Consider the following 19310-nt stretch of genomic DNA (forward strand, 5'->3'; position numbering starts at 1 on the left):
ATTAAAATACCCCCCCTCCCTCCCTCGACCCCCACACACACACTCTTCAACAAACCCCAAGTTTTTGTTTAGGTTTCTTTTTATTTCAGCTGCACAAACGTTCATTCACCTTTGCCATCGCATTGTTGAGAGACCTTGTCAGCAGAGAGCCATTCAATGTTTACACAGCATAAAAGCGTTACTATACATCTATATACAATGTTCCCATTAAACCCCAATCGTATATACAGCTAAACATGGGTAAAAGGCCAATAAACAAAAAGACTTAAGTATCTGAGGCAAAGAAACCAGAAACCGGTAACACTACATAGTATACATAACTTATGCTGGTCATAAGCTCGTTTGAGAGGAGCTTTACCTTCAAAGAAATCAGTGTTCTCAAATGCCAAAATATGGCTTACAAACATCATCACTGCTGTACTTAAAATAGTAAGACATAACATTTGATGACTTTGCAAAATTCTACTCACATTCTGTGTTGAAAAAATGTCACATTTAGAATAAAGGATGTCACATTACATGTCACATGACTTCATGGACTGTTGTTGAAGCTCAAGCTGCATGTTCTTTCCTTATGCCTGGCGCAGTGCCAGTAAATACTGTACATTTATGGCAACTTGCCTCCAGCATAGGTTTGTGTGGAAAACAAAAGGCTGTGGAGCGCTAGATGTGGGTGGCAAATCCCCCTCTATGCTGAAGTAATGACAAAAGAGACAGCAATGGACAGCAACCCTGACAAAACCGGTCTGGTGTTTGTCAAAATAATGTAAGAACTAAGAGAATCTTTGATCCACTGATTTGCAATGAAGCGAAAACGATATCAGTGCTTTTCAGAAGCCTAGCTCAGATCAATGGAATGATGAGTAGCGTTACAAATAGGGGTGCACCGATCAATTGACCACTGATTATAATTGGCCGATAAATGTTCTAAATAGGTTAAAGGTCACTGTTTCAACCGCCTTCAATTGCCGTATCAGGAAAGCGGTTCAACGTATGCAGTAAAACGTATGAGCCAATTTGCAGCAGTCAGTAAAACTTTAGTAGGGTAGGCATGTCATCCATCTGACACTGACAGTTCATTTCTGATGTTGTGTTTGGAATTTCAACACTATGATCACAGATTAGAACCAGTTTAATATATTGGACAGAAAGCAGATCTCATGGCTACCTGTGGCAATAGGTGAGTAAGCACCTCAGTCATCAAACACACACCAAGTTGTAAGCCATAAGAACAATCTGTTAAACACAACACTAGATTAGAATTATTATTTCTGCTTTCACATTTCACAATGTGTCGTTTTTAATAGGAGGGTTGGTCAAATGTATCATTTCAATTGCCGATCGCATCGTTGATTGGCCAATCACACTGTTCGGCCCAAGGAAACCTGATCAGTGCATCCCTAGTTACAACCTCAAAAGCCTCAAGATTCCAATGCTCTGTCACTGTATTAATTTTGCCTACATTTGTTGCATGGTGACCTAAAGCATCCTTTTTGAGGCTGAGCAGCTTGTTTCATTCCATCTGTACACACAGCATTGAAATACATTACATAAAGAGTGCGCAAGTGCATTTTCAATTCACACACTTACCAAAAGTGCTGAGAGACGTTGTAGCTCGACTTTATACAGTTCCTATTTCAAAGGACACATTTACACTTACATTCCCAAAAAGGCCACCTTTAGAAATAAGCAACACGGCTCAGACAAACTTGGGAATATGAAGGAGGGGTCAACGGGATAGACGAATGTTGGTATTTCATCTATTTAGCCATAACAGACACAATTAAAGCATCTCAGACTGAGATAACCGTATCAAACAGAGAAAAACTTAGTGATGTGTAGCCGCCCTTCATGACAGAGTGCTACCTTGGGAAACGCATCAATGGCCAAAGTAGAGAGTATACCCTTTCCTACCTATATGTCTGTTGTGAGTAACTTGGAGATATGCTGGACAAACAATATGACAAACACAAATGCTGGAAGACAAGTGAAAAAATATGAGAGCTGAGATTTAATCAAATGCCAGTTGTCCTAATTACACAGCAGCTCTTTGGGTCGAATGACTTTAGGACAGTATGTGCTGCTTGGTGTTTCCTATTGACAACATGAGACAACATGAGCATGAATTTGACCAAATTTCAACTCATTTGTGCATTTGCACACATATATTTAACATTTAAAAGAGAATCCTATCCAGATGCCTTATTTAAGTTTGAGGTGCATATTTACATTCATGACTAATGATTCTCTCCCACCACCCGTTAAAGCGACCTGAGCAACATACTTTACATTACGCATTACCCTCCTTCACACATAGCGGACCCATGTATTCAGATTGTCAAAGGTCATTCTTTGCTAACAGTCTGAAGTTGGATAGGGGAAAGAAGTTGTAACATCAGTTACAAGACGATTGAAAGGTTAACCAGTCCAAACGCAGCAGACGACTCACCCCAATCCACAAGACTCCTGTCTTATTACATGAAAGAGTTCTAACACTGACATTGAGGGGGTCTATTTGTTTTTACTTCCTAGGACTATTTTTATTGCTAGGCATAGTAGGTTTCAATAATGGATGCTTCAACATTCTAGGACCTGTTTGAGTCAAGGACCCGTTTGAGCCCCCAGCAATAGCAGGGACATTAATATTTCATTACTGTGCATGCACCCTGCCCCACCCATCCCAGTATACATCTCCTTAACTCTGAACACAGGGTAGTTTTCACAAAGTATCTCATAATAAGACCACTTATCTAGGAATACTGATCAGATTACACGATAATAACCGTATAAACTGCACAAACATGTCATAGTCCCAGATGAGCACTCAGCAAGATACTTTGTGAATGCAGGCCGTGAGCTCTGAAACCCTGACCTCTGACCCCAATCAAAACCATTCCCAGCAGTGTATATGATTTGAGTCCAACCCTCCTTTCGTAAACCCTGAGCTCTCAAAATCTGACCCCCTTCCCCTTTGACCTCTGATTGTCACTGGCCTGGCTGGTTTCATCTGGTCTCCAGGGTCTTGCCCTCCAGGACCAGCTGGATCTCCTTGGCGTCCAGCGTCTCGTACATCAGCAGAGCGTCTGCCAGGTTCTTGTGCTCTTTGGCGTGAGACTTCAGGAGCGCCTTGGCCCGCTCGTAAGAGTCCTGCAGACAGCGAGGCACACAATGGTTGGGACAAACATCTTTAATGCAGGAGCTGAGTGAGTTGTTTCTTTGGGTCAGTTTGCATGTTCAGTCTTCCTATAAAGGTCTCACATGTTCAAGTCACACGACAAAGAGTACAATCTAAAACACTTGTTACTGATTTATATGCTTTTTTTTTTTTTTTTTACTATGTAAGCCAATATACTGTATGTGGAGACTTCACAATAAAAATACATAAACAGGGGAGTGCTTACAGGTTAGTTTATGAGTACAGGTTTGTGAGTTAATAAGATGAGGTACACGATCCTCAACCAACCTTCAATAACACCCTGACTTCATGCTCCACAGCAGCTTGTGTTTCTGGGCTCTGCTTGGCCATGTCAAGGTATGTCATCACACCCAACTGAGACAGGGAGGATACGTAAAAATATATGTAAAATTCAAGCAAAAATGGTGAGTATAATACATATGTTATACAAATACTATGCACACAAGTCGACCTACCTTTTCGCACATTCCAAATCTGGTCACCATCATCTTAGCGATCTTGGTGGCGCTGTCAAAGTCACTGGACGCTCCTGGAGAATCAGAAAGGACATGCATTCGTTAAGCATTGTCCTCTGTAAGTGGACGTTGTCTTCATAAAAGCCTCCAACTGCTTTCTCGGGGGACAGCGAAGACGTAATTCTGGCCTCTCAATTAACACACAAGGTATGAATCACTGGCTCCCTAAGGAACTCTGGGGCCTATATTTTTGCCCGGAAAGCCCCGCTGTCTCACCGGTTGTGATGTACTCGTTGCCGAATATCATCTCCTCAGCGACGCGGCCACCCATACTGACGTCCATCTGGGCCAGCAGCTGAGAGCGAGTCTCACTCCAGCGATCGTTCTCTGGAAGCATGGACACCTGGCAGGAAAGGGGGAGGAGAAAAATGAAAAGGGAGGAGAGGGGTGTGGATGGAAGGTGGTGGAGAACAGATGACAGGAGAGGTGGATGTATATGTGTTATAAGAAAGAAAGTGAGAGGGAGGGCAGCGTAGGAGCACAGATGGGAAGGGAGGAATACAGTCATAGAAAATGGTCACATTCATCTAAATATGTTAAAAATAGCAAATGCATACTGTATTGATATGAATGAGGTTATTATTAACCTGACAAATTTGACTTTATGGGCTTTGATACAAGCTGTATTCAAAGTGACAATGTTACTTTCTTTCACCACTCTGCTGTGAAAGGGGTGTAACTAGAGCTCAACCATTCAGTAAACTTGCTCTAGGTTTGCTTACATGTCCCAGACTGGGTCCCCTGGGCATGATGGTGGCCTTGTTGATAGGCATGGCGTCTTTGGTGTAGTAGGCTACAATGGCATGACCTGATTCGTGGTATGCTGTGATAAGCTTGTTCTTCTTGTCTATTTCCACACTCCTCCTCTCTGGGCCTTTGATGGAAAGAGAAGAGGGAGTGAATAAAACGGATGGGTCGAAAGAGAGAGAGAGGAAGAAAGAGGAGGGAAGGGGCAAGGGTGAGAGAGAAAGAAGAAAAGAGAAGACTATTACTACTTCCTGACAAGCTTTGTCCATGAGGGAGAAGTAAACAGACAGACAAGGAGGATAGTGGTTGGTAGAGACAAAGAAAGAGAAAGAGAGACATCCATTTCTCAAGTCCTCAAGAGTGAGACAACAAGCAAGTGTGGGACAGAGCACATTATGACAATGAAAGGAAAACAAGTAAGTGATGGTATTCCTTAACCCACTTGCTAAATTTCCCCACTGCTCACCCATGAGGATCTTGTCTTTAGCGAACTCCAGTTCCTTCAAGGTGACCATGTCTTTGCCGTCCACCGCCGCCTTCAGGGCAGCCTGGTTCACCAGGTTTTCCAGGTCAGCACCAGAGAAGCCAACTGTGCCCCGGGCAATGATATTGGCCTCAATATCTGTAGGGATAACAGACAGTACACAAAGAAACCATGTAACTAGGGTGTGGCACTAGCCTTATGGGCACAAATATAAGAGAAGGTTAAATTACTGGAACTAGGTTCTTACTCCACATAGCAAGGATTCTTCAAATTTTCAGCCCAGGACCCAAGTTTATTAAAAGATACTAGTACTATTGTTAAATTGGGACCCATCAGAACCAGGCTTACAGACAACTCTGGGTCCTGACTCAACGTGTTACAAACACTCATACATCATGTACAATAATATATTGTCAAAATAATTCATATTGTTGCCAAATCTAGAATTAATCAAGGCTGATCTCGCACCTGGATCTACTTTAATTTTCTTGAGGTACCAGTTGAGGATCTCTGTGCGTCCCTTCACGTCTGGTTTGGGGACAGTCACCTGCATGTCAAAACGTCCTGGACGGATCAGGGCACTAGAGAGAAGGGTAGTTCAGCTGGTTAGTAAAATACATAAAAATGAGCAGGAAAAATGGTTACTAGCTATACCGGTTTTGTTTATGTGTATACAACTCTGACGGACTCCTATTAGATACTGTGAAATTTAAACATACTTATCCAAAGCCTCTGGGAAGTTGGTTGCCCCAATGATGATCACACCTTCATTTGGTTTAAACCTACAAGTAAGATCATAATGCACAAGTAAGTGAACCGAATATATTGCTGCAATGCAATATTTATCATCTTGATTTCCAACTAATGGATCAACAACAGTAGCAGTATGCTTCATTCTGTGAATTAACAAGATAACAAGTAAATAAAAGCTTTACAACCCTGGTTTGCCTGCCCTAGAGTTCCCTGGATTTTCCTCTTTCTAGTATGTTCTATCTCCACACCAAAGAGCATGTTCAGCACATTCTTATTCTCTAACATTTCACAATCTGAGCTAGAATGCAGTACTTCCTTTATTCTAGTGTTTACACAACACTGTGTGACCTTCCTCTAACCGGAAGGTCACTGGTTAAATCCCAGCAACAGCCGCCCGTCTCGAAACTGATCCACTACCTCCTCACTCGCAAGTTGGTCTGGATGAGAGCATCAGCTAAATGCCTAATCTCTACAAATGCATCTGATATTTTTAGAGACGTACCCGTCCATCTCAGCAAGCAGTTGGTTGATAGTCTGCCTGGAGTAAGGGTGCATGGGAGACTCAATCCTCTTCCCACCGACGCTGTCCAGCTCGTCAATGAAGATCACACAGGGAGCGTTGGCTTTGGCCTCTCCTGGAGAGAAAGCAACGAGGCAAAGCCAAGTGTTGGAGTAACACAACATTCTGGAGAAGCTAGGGTTGAATGTTATCTCCTGTCCGTTACAATCACTCAATGTTTTATCCGCTTCCCTCTTTTTCATGAAGTGTGAGGAAAAGTAAAGCAGACTCCAACAGCTTTTATAGATGAAGCGTAAGGAAAAAAATAACCTTAGAGAAAGAAAAAAAAAACACTCACTGAATAGGTTCCTGATGCGGCTGGCTCCCACTCCAACAAACATCTCGTCGAACTCTGACCCGGAGGCGTAGTAGAATGGTACGTCTGCCTCTCCTGCCACCGCTCTGGCCAGCAGGGTCTTACCAGTCCCAGGGGGGCCAACCAGTAGGATGCCTAAAGAGATGGAAGGAGAGAGGGATGAGGAAAACTAACAGTAGAACAACAGAGCCGTTAACACAGAGGTACAGACAGCTGCTAGCTACTGTATATAAGCTAACAAAAATACGATTAATCTTCAATGATCATTCCTCCAATGCATAGAAAAACAGACATAAGTGAAGCATTTCTGTTATTCATCTAGTGTAAAATGTGTTAAGAGAGACAGCCCTACCCTTGGGCAGCTTTCCTCCCAGGGCAGTGAACTTCTGGGGGTTCCTGAGGAACTCCACCACTTCCTGCAGCTCATTCTTGGCCTCCTCCACCCCTTTGACGTGCTCGAACGTCACGTTTTTCATCTGGACAGGGTCCACTGCCGAGTCCAGGCCTGATGTGGTTCGGAATCGCACTGTCCAGAATGGTTAGATTAAAGTTCGAAATCACACCGCATGGCATGGTTAATGAACTCACACACACACGCACTGCTGGGTTATTGAAGGACAGCATACAATTGCAACTATTAGTGCTGTGATAATTAGGGAAAGGTAGGAATGTATTCGTTCTCTGCAATAAACTTAAGATGGTCCAGTCATAACAAGCTTGGTTCTTTATTCTATTAACGGTCAATAAATGTTAAATTCACAGGGATTAGTTTACCAGACAAAAGCTGAGCTCTACTCATTGCCAGGAGGAAATACATTAACATATTGCAGGTGAACTCATCTGTAACATGGAATCAAACAAAGCAGTGTTAGAGGGGAAAAGGAGCCTTTACCCGATAGGAAGGGGGTCTTGGAGATGCCGTAGAGCCCGACGAGCAGCAGCACCAGCAGGATCAGACGAGTCCTCCTCAGAGAGTCTGAACAATGGGATAAACATAACAAATTGGATTATATGGAAAGCAATATATCAACACTCAATGAAGAGATTACAGGTTATATAGGGTGTTGTGATGGCTATTACAACATGTAATACAATAGTCAGGTACATTTACATTTTCAGTGTTTAATGGACACTCCTAAATCAACATTACAAGCAACCGATAGTAAGGAGTGCAAGGCTTCAAAGATATAGTGCCCTGAAAATATGACTCTGGAACAACCATTTAAGAAAGAGAAGTGCCAGCAAAGGGAATAAAAGCTAAAATGAAAGGGAGAAAGAAATTTATTTTTTTTACTTCAAGATAAGAGCCAGTTAGAGCAAGTGGGACGATACGAGAGAGGTGATATGATTGACAAGGGAGGTCGACCTCTTCTGCAGCAGTGATGTCTTGGCCTGCAATGGCACCTTGGAAAGAGGACTTCCAGGCACAATATTTTTCAGGTCTGTCATCAAAGGCAGTTAATCCAGTGGTCACCAGCTGACAGCGTGCGAAATACTTGGTTAGGTCAGAAGTGGTGGGGGCGGGACATGATCGAAACGACTAGGAGATAATGGAAGCCTGATTTGCTGATGAGTAGGTTGATGGTGAATTGTAGATTGCTGTTGATTTTGTGTTCTTGCTTCCAATGTTGGAGAAGCTACAGAGAAGTACAGAGTGAGGCACCTGGTTGGTTGGCGTCTGGGAGTGGGAGAAATGATTCACTCTCTGCGAGAGCAGCATCCATTTCTTTTTCCTCCTGCAATGCTTGTAATGTGACTTGAAGCCGGGCGGCTTTGACTTTTAACTCTATCTCTCTCTTGGCGTAGGCAGCTCTGGCTTGAGTGGCTTTGGCCTTGGCTCTGGGTCTAACAGCGGCCATACTTGATCTTGTCCTAGAGGATGAGCTATACGACTGAGCACTGATGGATTGTGAATCTTCAAGCTGTGAGGCAGCTTCCTGTTGACTTGATGCCATTTTGGGATGCAGCCTGTGTGCATCGGTATGAACTGTTGTAGAAGCTTGCTCTTGCAGTTCCACAAGGTGGCTCTCCTGTCTTCAGCCTGCTGTGGTGCTGTCTTTTCACTGTACTGGTCTCACTAGACGTAACTGATATCTAGCTATCCAGCAAGATAACCACTTGACTCAAAAAATCCACAGGAGGGCTGCCCTGGTGGCTCACCGAGTAGGGCGCGTACCATTTGGCTCAGGCCTTCCCGCAGCGACCCGGGTTCGAATCTGACCCGTGGTCCTTTGCTGCATGTCCTCCCCTCGCTCTCTCTCCCATACCTTCCTGTCTCTCTCTCAAATAAAGCATAAAATGCCAAAAATAAATCTTTAAAAAAAAAAAAAATCCACAGGAGACCATAAGTCTTTTCGGATGTTTACTGAGCCACAGTGTGAAACTGAAGAGACACGATACAAAACATTGTAAATAGAAATTACCCATGTGTCAATAATAAGTACAATATCGTCAGGAGATTATAAATCTGTATACTGTTAAGCCCACAGTGTGGGTGGCGCGAGGGGTTGTGGACCCATCCACTAGAATATAACGTTCCTTGGGAAAAGCAGGACTGGGGGTTAACAAGAAAGGGTTATTAATGGATTATGAAATGTATGTAACCATATTAAACTGTGCACTGTATGGCCTGTGAAATGTATGTAACCTTATTCAGTTGTGCTCTGTATGTGGAATGTGACATATATGTAACCATATTAAATCATGCACTGTGCTTCGCTTGCTGTAACTGAAATGTAATAAGAATTGATTTATGACAGGAACCGCCTATAATTAAGATCATATGGCAGAGATAACAAGGCTTGCTATATTTAAGAACAAATAGCAGAGAAACTAATGAGATTAGTTTAAGAAATGAAGGACCGCCTATGACTGAGGTCATATGGCGGGGAAACACCCCACAGAAGCTTCCTATATATATCCAGCTTGCTTGCTGCATAGACACTTCTACTTCCTCTTTTGCTAGACAGACAGCTCTTCTGAAAGGGCTGCTGACAGAGAGACAATTGAAAGGTACCGTTTACCGTACCTACTCTCTTTTAAGGGAGAATGTCACTCTAAGACTCAATCCGAAACTGGGAAATTCTTTAGTTTCTCAATAATGGGAGAGTGTGAGATTTGTATAGTGTATTTGCTTTAATAAAAACTCGGAAAGACAAAGCCAGGACGACTTCTTTTCTCTGCACCGGGAACCAAGAAAGGTAAGCCTGCTGACACTACTAAGGGGGTAATATTTAGCTCTCGTTAGGGTGACCTGTTTAACTTGGTTGTTTAACTAAATAAGGGATAGATTGTGGGATAGGTCAGAGTTAAAGGAGAAGACAACTACTAACCTTCTCCCTTGGGGGAACTCAGGGAATATCCCTTCCCGGCCTCTAGACCTATGGGGGCTAATGTTGTGTTAGTGACCTGAAGGGAAGGGACTCCCGCCCCTGCCAAACCAAGGGCCTTAGGGACGAGTGAGACTAAACAGAGGTCATTTTAAGCGAGGCATAGGAATAGCAAGCTTCCACCACTGATTAGCCTTTCAGGACACCCTAGGGGGAGGCAAGAAACTACATGGTAGTCCGTTGTCGAGGCAGTAAAATTACTGTTGTTAAGCCCGCTGCATGGATGGCACGAGGGGTTGTGGACTCATCCACTAGGATGCAACGTGCCTTGGGAAAGGCAGGACCAGGGTGTCAGCAAGACACAGATGAAGAAATATGTTTGGAAAGAAAAGAGAAGGGAAAGGAGACAGAGGCAGCTGGTCGAGCTCAGGAAGCCGCCACCACCACAAACAGGGTCAGAAATAGTTCATGAACTGTATGTAACTTAGGAACCTCATGATATAAGCCACCATAGAGGTTTTGTGAACTTGATACACTGAAGGGCCTGTGAATTATATACAACTGGGGACATGTATGTAACCATTAAAGTGTCTGTGAGTTGTATGTTACTGTGCTCTGTACACAAGTGATATACACTCACCGAACACTTTATTAGGAACACCATACTAATACTGGGTAGGTATCAGCTTTCAGCTCCGTGTCAGCCGGCTACCAAAATGAAATCCGCCTCCAGGTTCGACGTGTTGCATTCTGAGAGGCTTTTCTGCTCACCACAGCTGTAAAGAGGTTATCTGAGTTACTGAAGCCTTTCTGTCAGCTCCAACCAGCCTGGCCATTCTCCTCTGACCTCTCTCATCAACAAGGCGTTTCCGTCCGCAGAACCGCCGCTCACTGGATGTTTTTGGTTTTTCGCACCATTCTGTGTAAACTCTAGAGACTGTTGTGCGTGAAAATCCCAGGAGATCAGCAGTTTCAGAAATACTCAAACCAGCCCGTCTGGCACCAACACGGTCAAAGTCATTGAGATCACATTTTTTCCCCATTCTGATGTTTGATTTGAACATGAACTGAAGCTGCTGACCTGTATCTGCATGATCTTATGCACTGCACTGCTGCCACATGATTGGCTGAATGGATAATTGCATGAATAAGCAGGTGTACAGGTGTTCCTAATAAAGTGCTCAGTGAGTGTATGTGTAACAATATAAAGCTTTGTATTATGCCTTTTGCTTCGCTTGCAGAAACTAAAATGTATGGAGAAATGATTAAAATGTGTACCGCCTGGAATTAAAACCATATGGCAGAGAATAACAAAGCTTACTATAACTCAAGAACAAGTGACAATAAGGAATGAAGAGCCGCCTATGACTGTAGTCATGTGGCTGATGTATGTTAATAAAATTGTGTTTAGATTATAAATCTAGCAAAGTAAAACTACTAGCCCTCTCTCTTGGGGGAACTCAGGTAATATCCCTTTTCCAGCTTCTAGGCCTATGGGAGCTAAGGTTGGGTTAGTGACCTGAAGGGGAAGGGACTCCCGCCCACATCAAAACAAGGGCCTTAGGGACGAGTGAGGCTAATACAGGGTTTGTAAGTGGGGCCTAGGCATAGCAAGCCTCCACCAGTGAGTTAGTCTTTCAGGACACCCTAGGGGGAAGAAAGAAACTGCACTATGATATAAACCGCCTGGAGTTAAGACCATATGGTAGAGAATAACAAGGCGTACTATAACTCAAGAACAAATGACAAAGAAATAATAAGAAATAGAGGACCGCCTACGACTGTAGTCATGTGGCTGATGGATGATAAAAATTGTTTATATTAAAGGGGAAACACCCCACAGACGCTTGCTATATATATCCAGCTTGCTTGCTGCAGAAAAGTCTTCTCTTACAGACAGACAGAGACTACTTCCTTTTTTTGTTAGACAGTTAAACCCTCTGAAAGGGATTGTTGTGTAGTGAACTCTGCTTTAATAAAAACACGGAAAGACAAAGCCAAGACTGCACTTTTTCTTTTTCTCTGAGCCTGGGACCAAGAAAGGTAAGCCTACTGACACTTTTAATAGTTTGCTCTCACCAGGGTGGCTTGTATTTTAAACTTGGTTGGCTAAAATAAATTCTAGATACATCTAGCAAAGTTAAAACTACTAACCTTCTCCCTTGGGGGAACTCAGGGAATATCCCTTTTCCGGCTTCTAGGTCTGCGGGAGCTATGGTTGGGTTAGTGACCTGAAGGAAAGGGACTCCCACCCATACCAAACAAAGGGCCTTAGGGACGAGCAAGGCTAATACAGGGTCAGTTAAGAGGGGCCTAGGCATAGCAAGCCTCCAGCGGTGAATTAGTATTTCAGGACACCCTAAGGGGAAGCAACAAACTACACTGTCAGATCAGTTGAGCTGCAAACCTCTGCATGAACGGCAGATTTTTATAATGTAGGTTACAAGTGTAACCGTCTGAGGAATATATCATAATAGGTTGTATCTGATTAGAGTAGCCGATAGAGTATCAAGTGGTGAACGTGGCTCCATAGGTACCCAGGGATCACTGGTTAGAAGGAACCGAGAGTGATAAAACATGGAAGGGACCACAAGGAGCAAGAATAGAAAATAAGAGAAATAGAGAATGAGCCAAGGGGGTCTGAATCGCGCTAACTCCACAGAAACACTGCCAGACTTAGCAGAACAAAGGGGAAGAATGAACGGATCCCCTCCTGTCCCTCCTCAAGATTATGAGGAGAGGGAGCCAGGACCCTCAGCACCACCGCCCATAAGGGGGCTGGTGGGGGGCCAAAGCCCTAATTCCCTTCAGGGTGGACAAGGGAACAGCAGCAGCCCTGCAAATGTAACGCCGAAGCCATCCCCCCGCCACTCGAGCGCCAACAGGAAACGTTTTACAAAAACCATAGGTCATGGAGTTACAGTAAGGATCAAGGTTGGGGACTTAGGGGACTTCATTCCCCCCATCCATGGGGGAACGGTGGTAAACCCCGTACCATAGTGCCTCAGAGTGAAGCAGAAAAGGTGGCGATTTATAGTGCAACCCGTCCTGGGAAAATTGTAGGATCAAATGATGGGCAACAATATTGGATGACAGAAATAGCAGGCCAGAAATGGCAGGTGGTGGAACTCTGCAAGGCCGTGGTTCTGAAAGTAGCCCCTGAACCCGTTTTTATACCTGGGAGTGGCCAGCCCAGCACAGACTGTGTTATGACCAGTAGCCCGCCCTGCTCCGCACCAATCTCAGTACTACGTAAATTGAAAGCTGGCATAGTCGAAGAGGAGGGGATAACTAACTGCAACCTGTACTTTGTACCATGTGTAGAGCCTGTAAAACAGGACCCCCCAGCCCCTGATATGGAGGGAGAATATGTGGAGATACGAAAGGAGGGTGGACCTGGAGAGGCCGAGGGAACAGAGCGACAGAGAGCCTGTCCGGTCTGGAGTACCTTGCGATCATTGCGGCTTCCGAGGACGAGGGGGAGAGAGCACCATTGTCACCACCAGTGGAAGATTGCGGTGCGTGAGCTGCTGTGACACTGTAGCTTCCTGGTGAGACATCGCTGCCATAACCAGTGGAACCATGGCAAAGGAACCCCACCGCAAGGCCGGGGATGACCACTTGCTGCTAACTCTGGCTTTGCAGCCCCTGACCTTGCTGAGAGGCAAGATCCCTAGTCGGGTGGGACTGTTCCCTGTAGACTGCATGGTAATGGGACACCCTGCAGGGTTCTGGCTATCCGTTATGACAGTCTGGCTCCAGGATCGTCGGGATCCTGACCACAGAGACTTGCAACCCCTTCACGCCAGGACAGGGTGTTAGGCCTGCTGCATGGGTGGTGCGAGGGGTTGTGGACCCATCCACTAGAATACAACGTGCCTTGAGAAAAGCAGGACTGGGGGTTAGCAAGAAACAGATAAGGAAATTTGTTTGGAAGGAAAAAAGAAGGGAAAGGAGGCAGACAGAGGCAGCTTGTCAAGCCCAGGAGACCATGTGCCGACAGCAGAGTCATTAATGAATTATGAAATGTATGTAACCGTATTAAGCTGTGCTCTGTATGGCCTGTGTAGCAACTCACAGACAATGCATCCAACAAAGCTTGTGAGACGGATGGAGGGGAGTTGAAGCGGGAAGGAGCGCACTACAACCCTAACTTTCTGAGATCGACCTTTCGAGGGCTGAGGGAGCGAGTCAACAACAGAGTTCACAAGCGCATCTTACCCACGATGCATTGTGATCGTCCGTCATTTCCAGTGCATGTATAGGTGATGTATATAAATGTAAGTAAACAAACAATATTTAGAGGATTTAGACATATTATATATTATATTATACATATTATATATTATATTCATATTTAATTACTCATTGTTCTGTGTAATGTTTATTATTTATTATTATTATTAATTATTAGGCCTGCTTAAGGGCAACTGCGTTCCATTTAAAATATTCTGCTCCCCCTCAGACTCCGCCCCCCCGCTCTGCAAGTGGCCACTCGCATTACATATGGTGATGAAATGCAGGGAGTAACTGATGTGAAACTGGAGGTTATGTAATACAGGAAGTGATGTAAAGTTACCTAAATAATGGCTCCAAGAACAACTAAACATTTCCCAATCCAGCACAGAGGGACATGAGGTAGTTCCTGAGAGATGAGATTTTTGCCTACAAGAGAAGATGAGGAGAGTCTCTGATGTTCTGACTAGAGCGGGAAGGTCATTCCATTTGGGATGACCAATTAGATCTCCACCAGGGGACCAGGAGGGAGAGGTGTGGAAGTATGGAAGTACATCAACGTCATAAGTGGCTCAAAGACTATGTACAAAAGTACTAGGTATTAGATACTTATATATACTTAAATATGTACTATTAAAGTAACATATGCAAACAGAATGCAGATAAATGAATAGTGATTGGTTGTGAGCATGTGTGTGTATAAACACGTGCCTTGTGTGCGTTGTGTCAGGGCTTGTGCTTTCAGGAAACCCTCAGCGAAGCCGCTCTTGAATGCATCCTGCTGTGCATCAGGTATGTTCTTGTTCTTCAGCAGCCTGTCTAGAGTTTCCACCTCCATCCCCTTGTCGCGTGTCAGGAAACCCTGCGGCACAAGACAAGTTTAGTTTGCAGTGTTCATAAAGCCTGCACTTTAACCACACCTTTAACCATGAGAGTATTTCAATCCCCAGGACTCTCAGTCATGTCAAAAAGTTGGTGCTGGGAAATTTAGCCAAGGCGATGCTTACTTACTCACTTACTGTATCCTTTATCTGCCAAAAATGTTAACAATACAGTTACATTAATTAATTCTCTGATTGTTCCACAATTCACTTATTGCCTGTCGTCTCTACCTAGCATATATTCTCATTTCTATCTAATATTTCCCAATTTTTTCAAAATGAATTTACTGCTTTACTTTACTTATTAATTTTCAGTTTCTCCCACCAAAACATTCAACAGAGTTTCTGCAGCAGTTGTTATGGTTTAATGAAAACATCTGCATAAATAACAAGCCTCTTTGCTGGCCATTATTTATTGAGAAGCATATTTATTTTGTCAATTATATCATAGATGTCAATGGCGATGTTTGTGTGTTTGATAGTTTTATTAGAAAATATGGGGATTTATGTACAAGACTCTCCAACATGCAGCTAGTGTCTGCTGTTCCATTATCTTGGAGATCATTCCTCAGGAAAACACAAGAAAATGTAAATGTTTGCCACCCTTGCATTAGAAATTACACTTGGCTGGTGAATTGTAAAATCAATCGTGATGTGTATCACTTTGCTCTGAGATCTGAAAGCATTATTTCCATTCCATACCATTTTCAATCATACTGGGAATTGTGGGAATGGGAATGGGAAATGTGTTTGATATGCCACTTCCTTGGTTTAGAATCTTTAACACCTTTTATAGCACAGCCTTTTCCACCTATTTATGGGGTTTTCAGTTGAAAATGTTTTATAAGATATTACCTACAAGGAGAATGCTTATATGACGATGCATATATGACTATACCTGCATTTGCTTATATCAGTTAGACTTTCTCTACCTTTTTTCTTCATAACTGGGCTGTGATCTCCATTCTGTCTAGTTAATATACTTTGTTTTACACTTATGTTTACAGTATTTTTCTTCTCTTTTCTGATATCTCTACATGTTACAGTTTTGTGTGTTTTGTGCTGTATTGTTATTTTTGTAATAAAAATAATTGCAATTATTATGACTTTCAGTCATTCAGCTGTGTTATTCAATCTGTGAACACTGTTAAGTATTAAGTTTTACCTTCATAAAAGATGGTGTAAAGCCATCAGATTCCAGGGGGCGGTCGAAGCCTGACTGCAGTCGTCTTGTTTTGTTCCTCAGAGTTTTGAACCCTCTACTCTGGACCCACACTTGAGATACACAGTAAGTCAAGAATGTTGACAGTACATAACATGCAAATACATATTCAAATCCAACAAACATTTTTTTTTACTACAGCAGATGATTTTTATGGATTAGCAAAACACTGTTTAAAAACAGTACTCTGTTTAATGCTAAGACTTGAATACAATGGGAAAACAAAGACAAAACGCATGATATTGAAAATTAACACTTCGTCGCAGTGGTATTGTTAGTCTGTTATGTTGAAATAACATAAAAACAGAATCCAGTGTATTAATAGCAATAAATGAAAGCTTGCAAAGCTTCAGATCAGTAATTAATTACTTACTTATAAATGCTTCTAATTCATAGTTACCTGGCCATTGTTGGAGCTCTGTGCAGACAGACTGAAGAGGTGAGGGGCTCTGCCTGCAAAAAACAGGCGGAATAACGGGCATGGGGCCACCTGAGAACCCTGGGAGAGAGGAAAATGATTATTTATTACATAGTCTGGCAGACACAATGAAAGGGATATAATATATACATGTAGATTCTTTGATTATGAATGATCATCAGGAGGCTGAGGCTCCACTAAAGTTCTGGCAGTGCCAGAAATGTTGTGCCATAATTATGTAGTGTGGCTGGTGTTACAACTCCTATCATGGTGAGTGACCAATAGGAACCCAGCAGTAAATGATGACATAACAACGTACCAGTGCAGATGTAAACACCAATCATACCAAGCTTGAAAAGAAACCGAGGTATTCTAGGATTATGTGGGATATGGTAAAGCATGGGAGGCTACACTGGTCATTACAAAGACACACAGTCTTACCGTGCTTGTTGTAGAAGAAAGAGTGTGTGGAGCGGTGGGAGGTCCTCCAGGTCGTCTGGCTGCTGGTGTTGGATGGGAGCAACGCCCCCTGTTGGTTGAGTTGAGGCAATACATTGTTCACCAGCTCATCCACCTGTTGCACTCCGAGGTCTGACAAGCCAAGCTCCCGCAGGCTCCACATAGGCTAAAACACACACACACAAATTAATTGTAAATAGGAGCTATACTCTCCACAAAATTATTCTGGTACATCATTTTAGAACACGAGAATAGAGTTTGGGAGAGTGGAAGTGATCAGGTGTTCCATCACACCCTCTCTGATGGGACATGCATGTTATCTCATACTAGTGTGTATATAGCGTGTACCTCTGTGCCGTGGAGGTCTGACTCTGAGGCATGCTCCTTGTGTTTGCTTGATTTGCTGGTGGCACTGCTGCTGCTTCCCACTGAGCTCTTCAGAGAGTGGAGGACGTTGATGAGGTGGCTCAGGGGGACAGTGACCTGTAATCACATGTGTACTCAAGTGAAGCATTTCCAACATTATAAGATAATGACTATAACTCACAGACTGACCATATGAGTCTGTATCTATTAACTAGCCTATATATAGCGAGTTACATATCCACTGTTTTTCAAAAGTGGAGGACAAGATAAATTGTTCCTCTCCCTCTTGACTCCTCTGTATTGACTTGATCGCCATGTTATTATGTTGAAAAGTCACAGGTAATGCACACCGGCTAGCTAGTGTAAATAGTTACATAATGAATGTCAAGCTTCAAGCTCTGCAGTTCTAACTACAAAAGTAGCCACAGATATTAATCATCGATGGAAAAGCTAGTTACACTGTTGCTTTCAAGTGATGTTTAGAACAAAGATGCAATCGATCAGCAGCCAAACAAGTTGCTTACTGACGCAGTTTCCTATCTGGCAGCTAACGGCGTACTGACATTCAACAGCAAACTAGCCTCTCAACAGGCCGCACAATAGTTATCTCAGTCCAGCAAAGTAGACAGCCACACTGACATAATACAACTGTCCACTGACACAACTGTAAATGTGTCTCGAATCATCACATCGCAACGTCAGGTCAAGAGCAGTGGATAAGAGTAGCTAGCAAACAGGCTAAGGTTAGCTAGCTAGCTGGCTCGACTGAGCGGCGTTTGACCAAAACAACAACACCGTCACTTGGTTCCTCACCTGTGGCTGGACTGTCATTGACAAGGAAAACATTTTTAATTTCCACGGGCACAAGACTGCTGGTAGCCTATGTACACCAATGTACATCAATGTCCCACCAACGTCCTTGTTTCCCCCACTTTATCGTTCAATATGTGGAGTCGCAGCTGACAGTGAGCGGCTTCTGGCTAACTGGAGAGGAAGTGGTTGCCAAGACCAGCCGGACATGACGTTTACACGATCGAAATCAAAGCAACTTTCATTTCTCATTTTGCATTTTATTGATTCATATATATTTTATTTTACTAACTAATTTACGGCAGTAATAAATTGGCTCGAATAGTTTAACATGTCTAAAAGAGCTGGATGTGATATTATCTCTGAATGCAGAAGCAAGAGCACACCTTTTGAGCTATTTCTCTGTCCATGTTTGATATTTCTTAAGCAGATATAAACAATAATACAATATGGTTTCGTCCTTGGACAGCCTGCAAATATCAGTGAGTGGCAGGTCTACACACAGATAAAAGACAGGAGCCATTAGGCAAACTTAACACCACCTTCAAACAAGAACACTTGGATGTTTTTAGAAAAGCAAAATTACAGGTTAATTAAGTAAAATGAATGTGTTCTCCCCAATATCTTTATTGCATGTGAAACAACACAGAATTGAATACATTTCTATAATGATATAATCACAATGGTCTATGAATATATTATAGTATTGCACCTTAGGTCTACAGTACATGGTTCTTCCCTTAAACTGTACAACTCGCAAAAAAAAAAGAAAAGAAAGAAAGAGATAGAAAAGAAATAAAACATTTTGTCAGCTATTGGCATGCTACTAAATGACAACATATACTAACAAATATAAAAAAATAGCATCAGTCTACCAAAAAACATTAAGATAAAAAGGATTGTCCGGACCCTGTATGATGCTTTTTGCCAAAGTAAAATCTTTGAGACCATTGCATTGAACATATTAAATAAATATAATTTTTTTAAGCATAAATGCCCATCATTATCACATAAGACGT

General features: G+C 42.9%; 1 protein-coding gene across 3 annotated transcripts; it reads right to left on the bottom strand.

Annotated features, from left to right (window-relative positions):
• Positions 1 to 72: 72 nt before the first annotated feature.
• On the bottom strand, positions 73 to 18456 carry yme1l1b (YME1-like 1b). Of its 3 annotated transcripts, none has more exons than XM_071542917.1 (18): positions 18295 to 18456; positions 17464 to 17598; positions 17098 to 17281; positions 16639 to 16737; positions 16182 to 16291; positions 14847 to 14997; positions 7463 to 7546; positions 6923 to 7096; positions 6553 to 6705; positions 6198 to 6330; positions 5662 to 5724; positions 5411 to 5523; positions 4925 to 5080; positions 4434 to 4585; positions 3928 to 4054; positions 3652 to 3725; positions 3464 to 3550; positions 73 to 3147 (listed from the first exon to the last, which is right to left on the bottom strand). In XM_071542917.1, the coding sequence occupies exons 1-18, from the start codon at positions 18379 to 18381 to the stop codon at positions 3004 to 3006; spliced, it is 2226 nt and encodes a 741-aa protein (XP_071399018.1). In that variant the 5' UTR covers positions 18382 to 18456; the 3' UTR covers positions 73 to 3003. The 3 variants fall into 3 exon arrangements, with proteins under 3 accessions (XP_071399018.1, XP_071399017.1, XP_071399020.1); XM_071542916.1 differs by having other exon boundaries at positions 17443 to 17598; XM_071542919.1 differs by lacking the exon at positions 16639 to 16737.
• Between the last annotated feature and the right edge of the window lie 854 nt (positions 18457 to 19310).

The sequence above is a fragment of the Centroberyx affinis genome, unplaced genomic scaffold (assembly GCF_046629955.1).
Source record: "Centroberyx affinis isolate AG114_WGS23_722 - 3 ecotype Tasmania unplaced genomic scaffold, CSIRO-AGI_Caff_v1 ptg004204l_1, whole genome shotgun sequence".
Taxonomy (NCBI): domain Eukaryota; kingdom Metazoa; phylum Chordata; class Actinopteri; order Beryciformes; family Berycidae; genus Centroberyx; species Centroberyx affinis.

Coding starts and splice junctions, on each gene's coding strand:
- yme1l1b (XM_071542916.1), bottom strand. CDS start 18,381: ATGTACATTGGTGTACATAGGCTACCAGCAGTCTTGTGCCCGTGGAAA. Junction 16,738..17,097: donor TTTCTTCTACAACAAGCACG/GTAAGACTGTGT, acceptor CCTCTCTCCCAG/GGTTCTCAGGTGGCCCCATG. Junction 16,292..16,638: donor AGAGCTCCAACAATGGCCAG/GTAACTATGAAT, acceptor GTGTATCTCAAG/TGTGGGTCCAGAGTAGAGGG.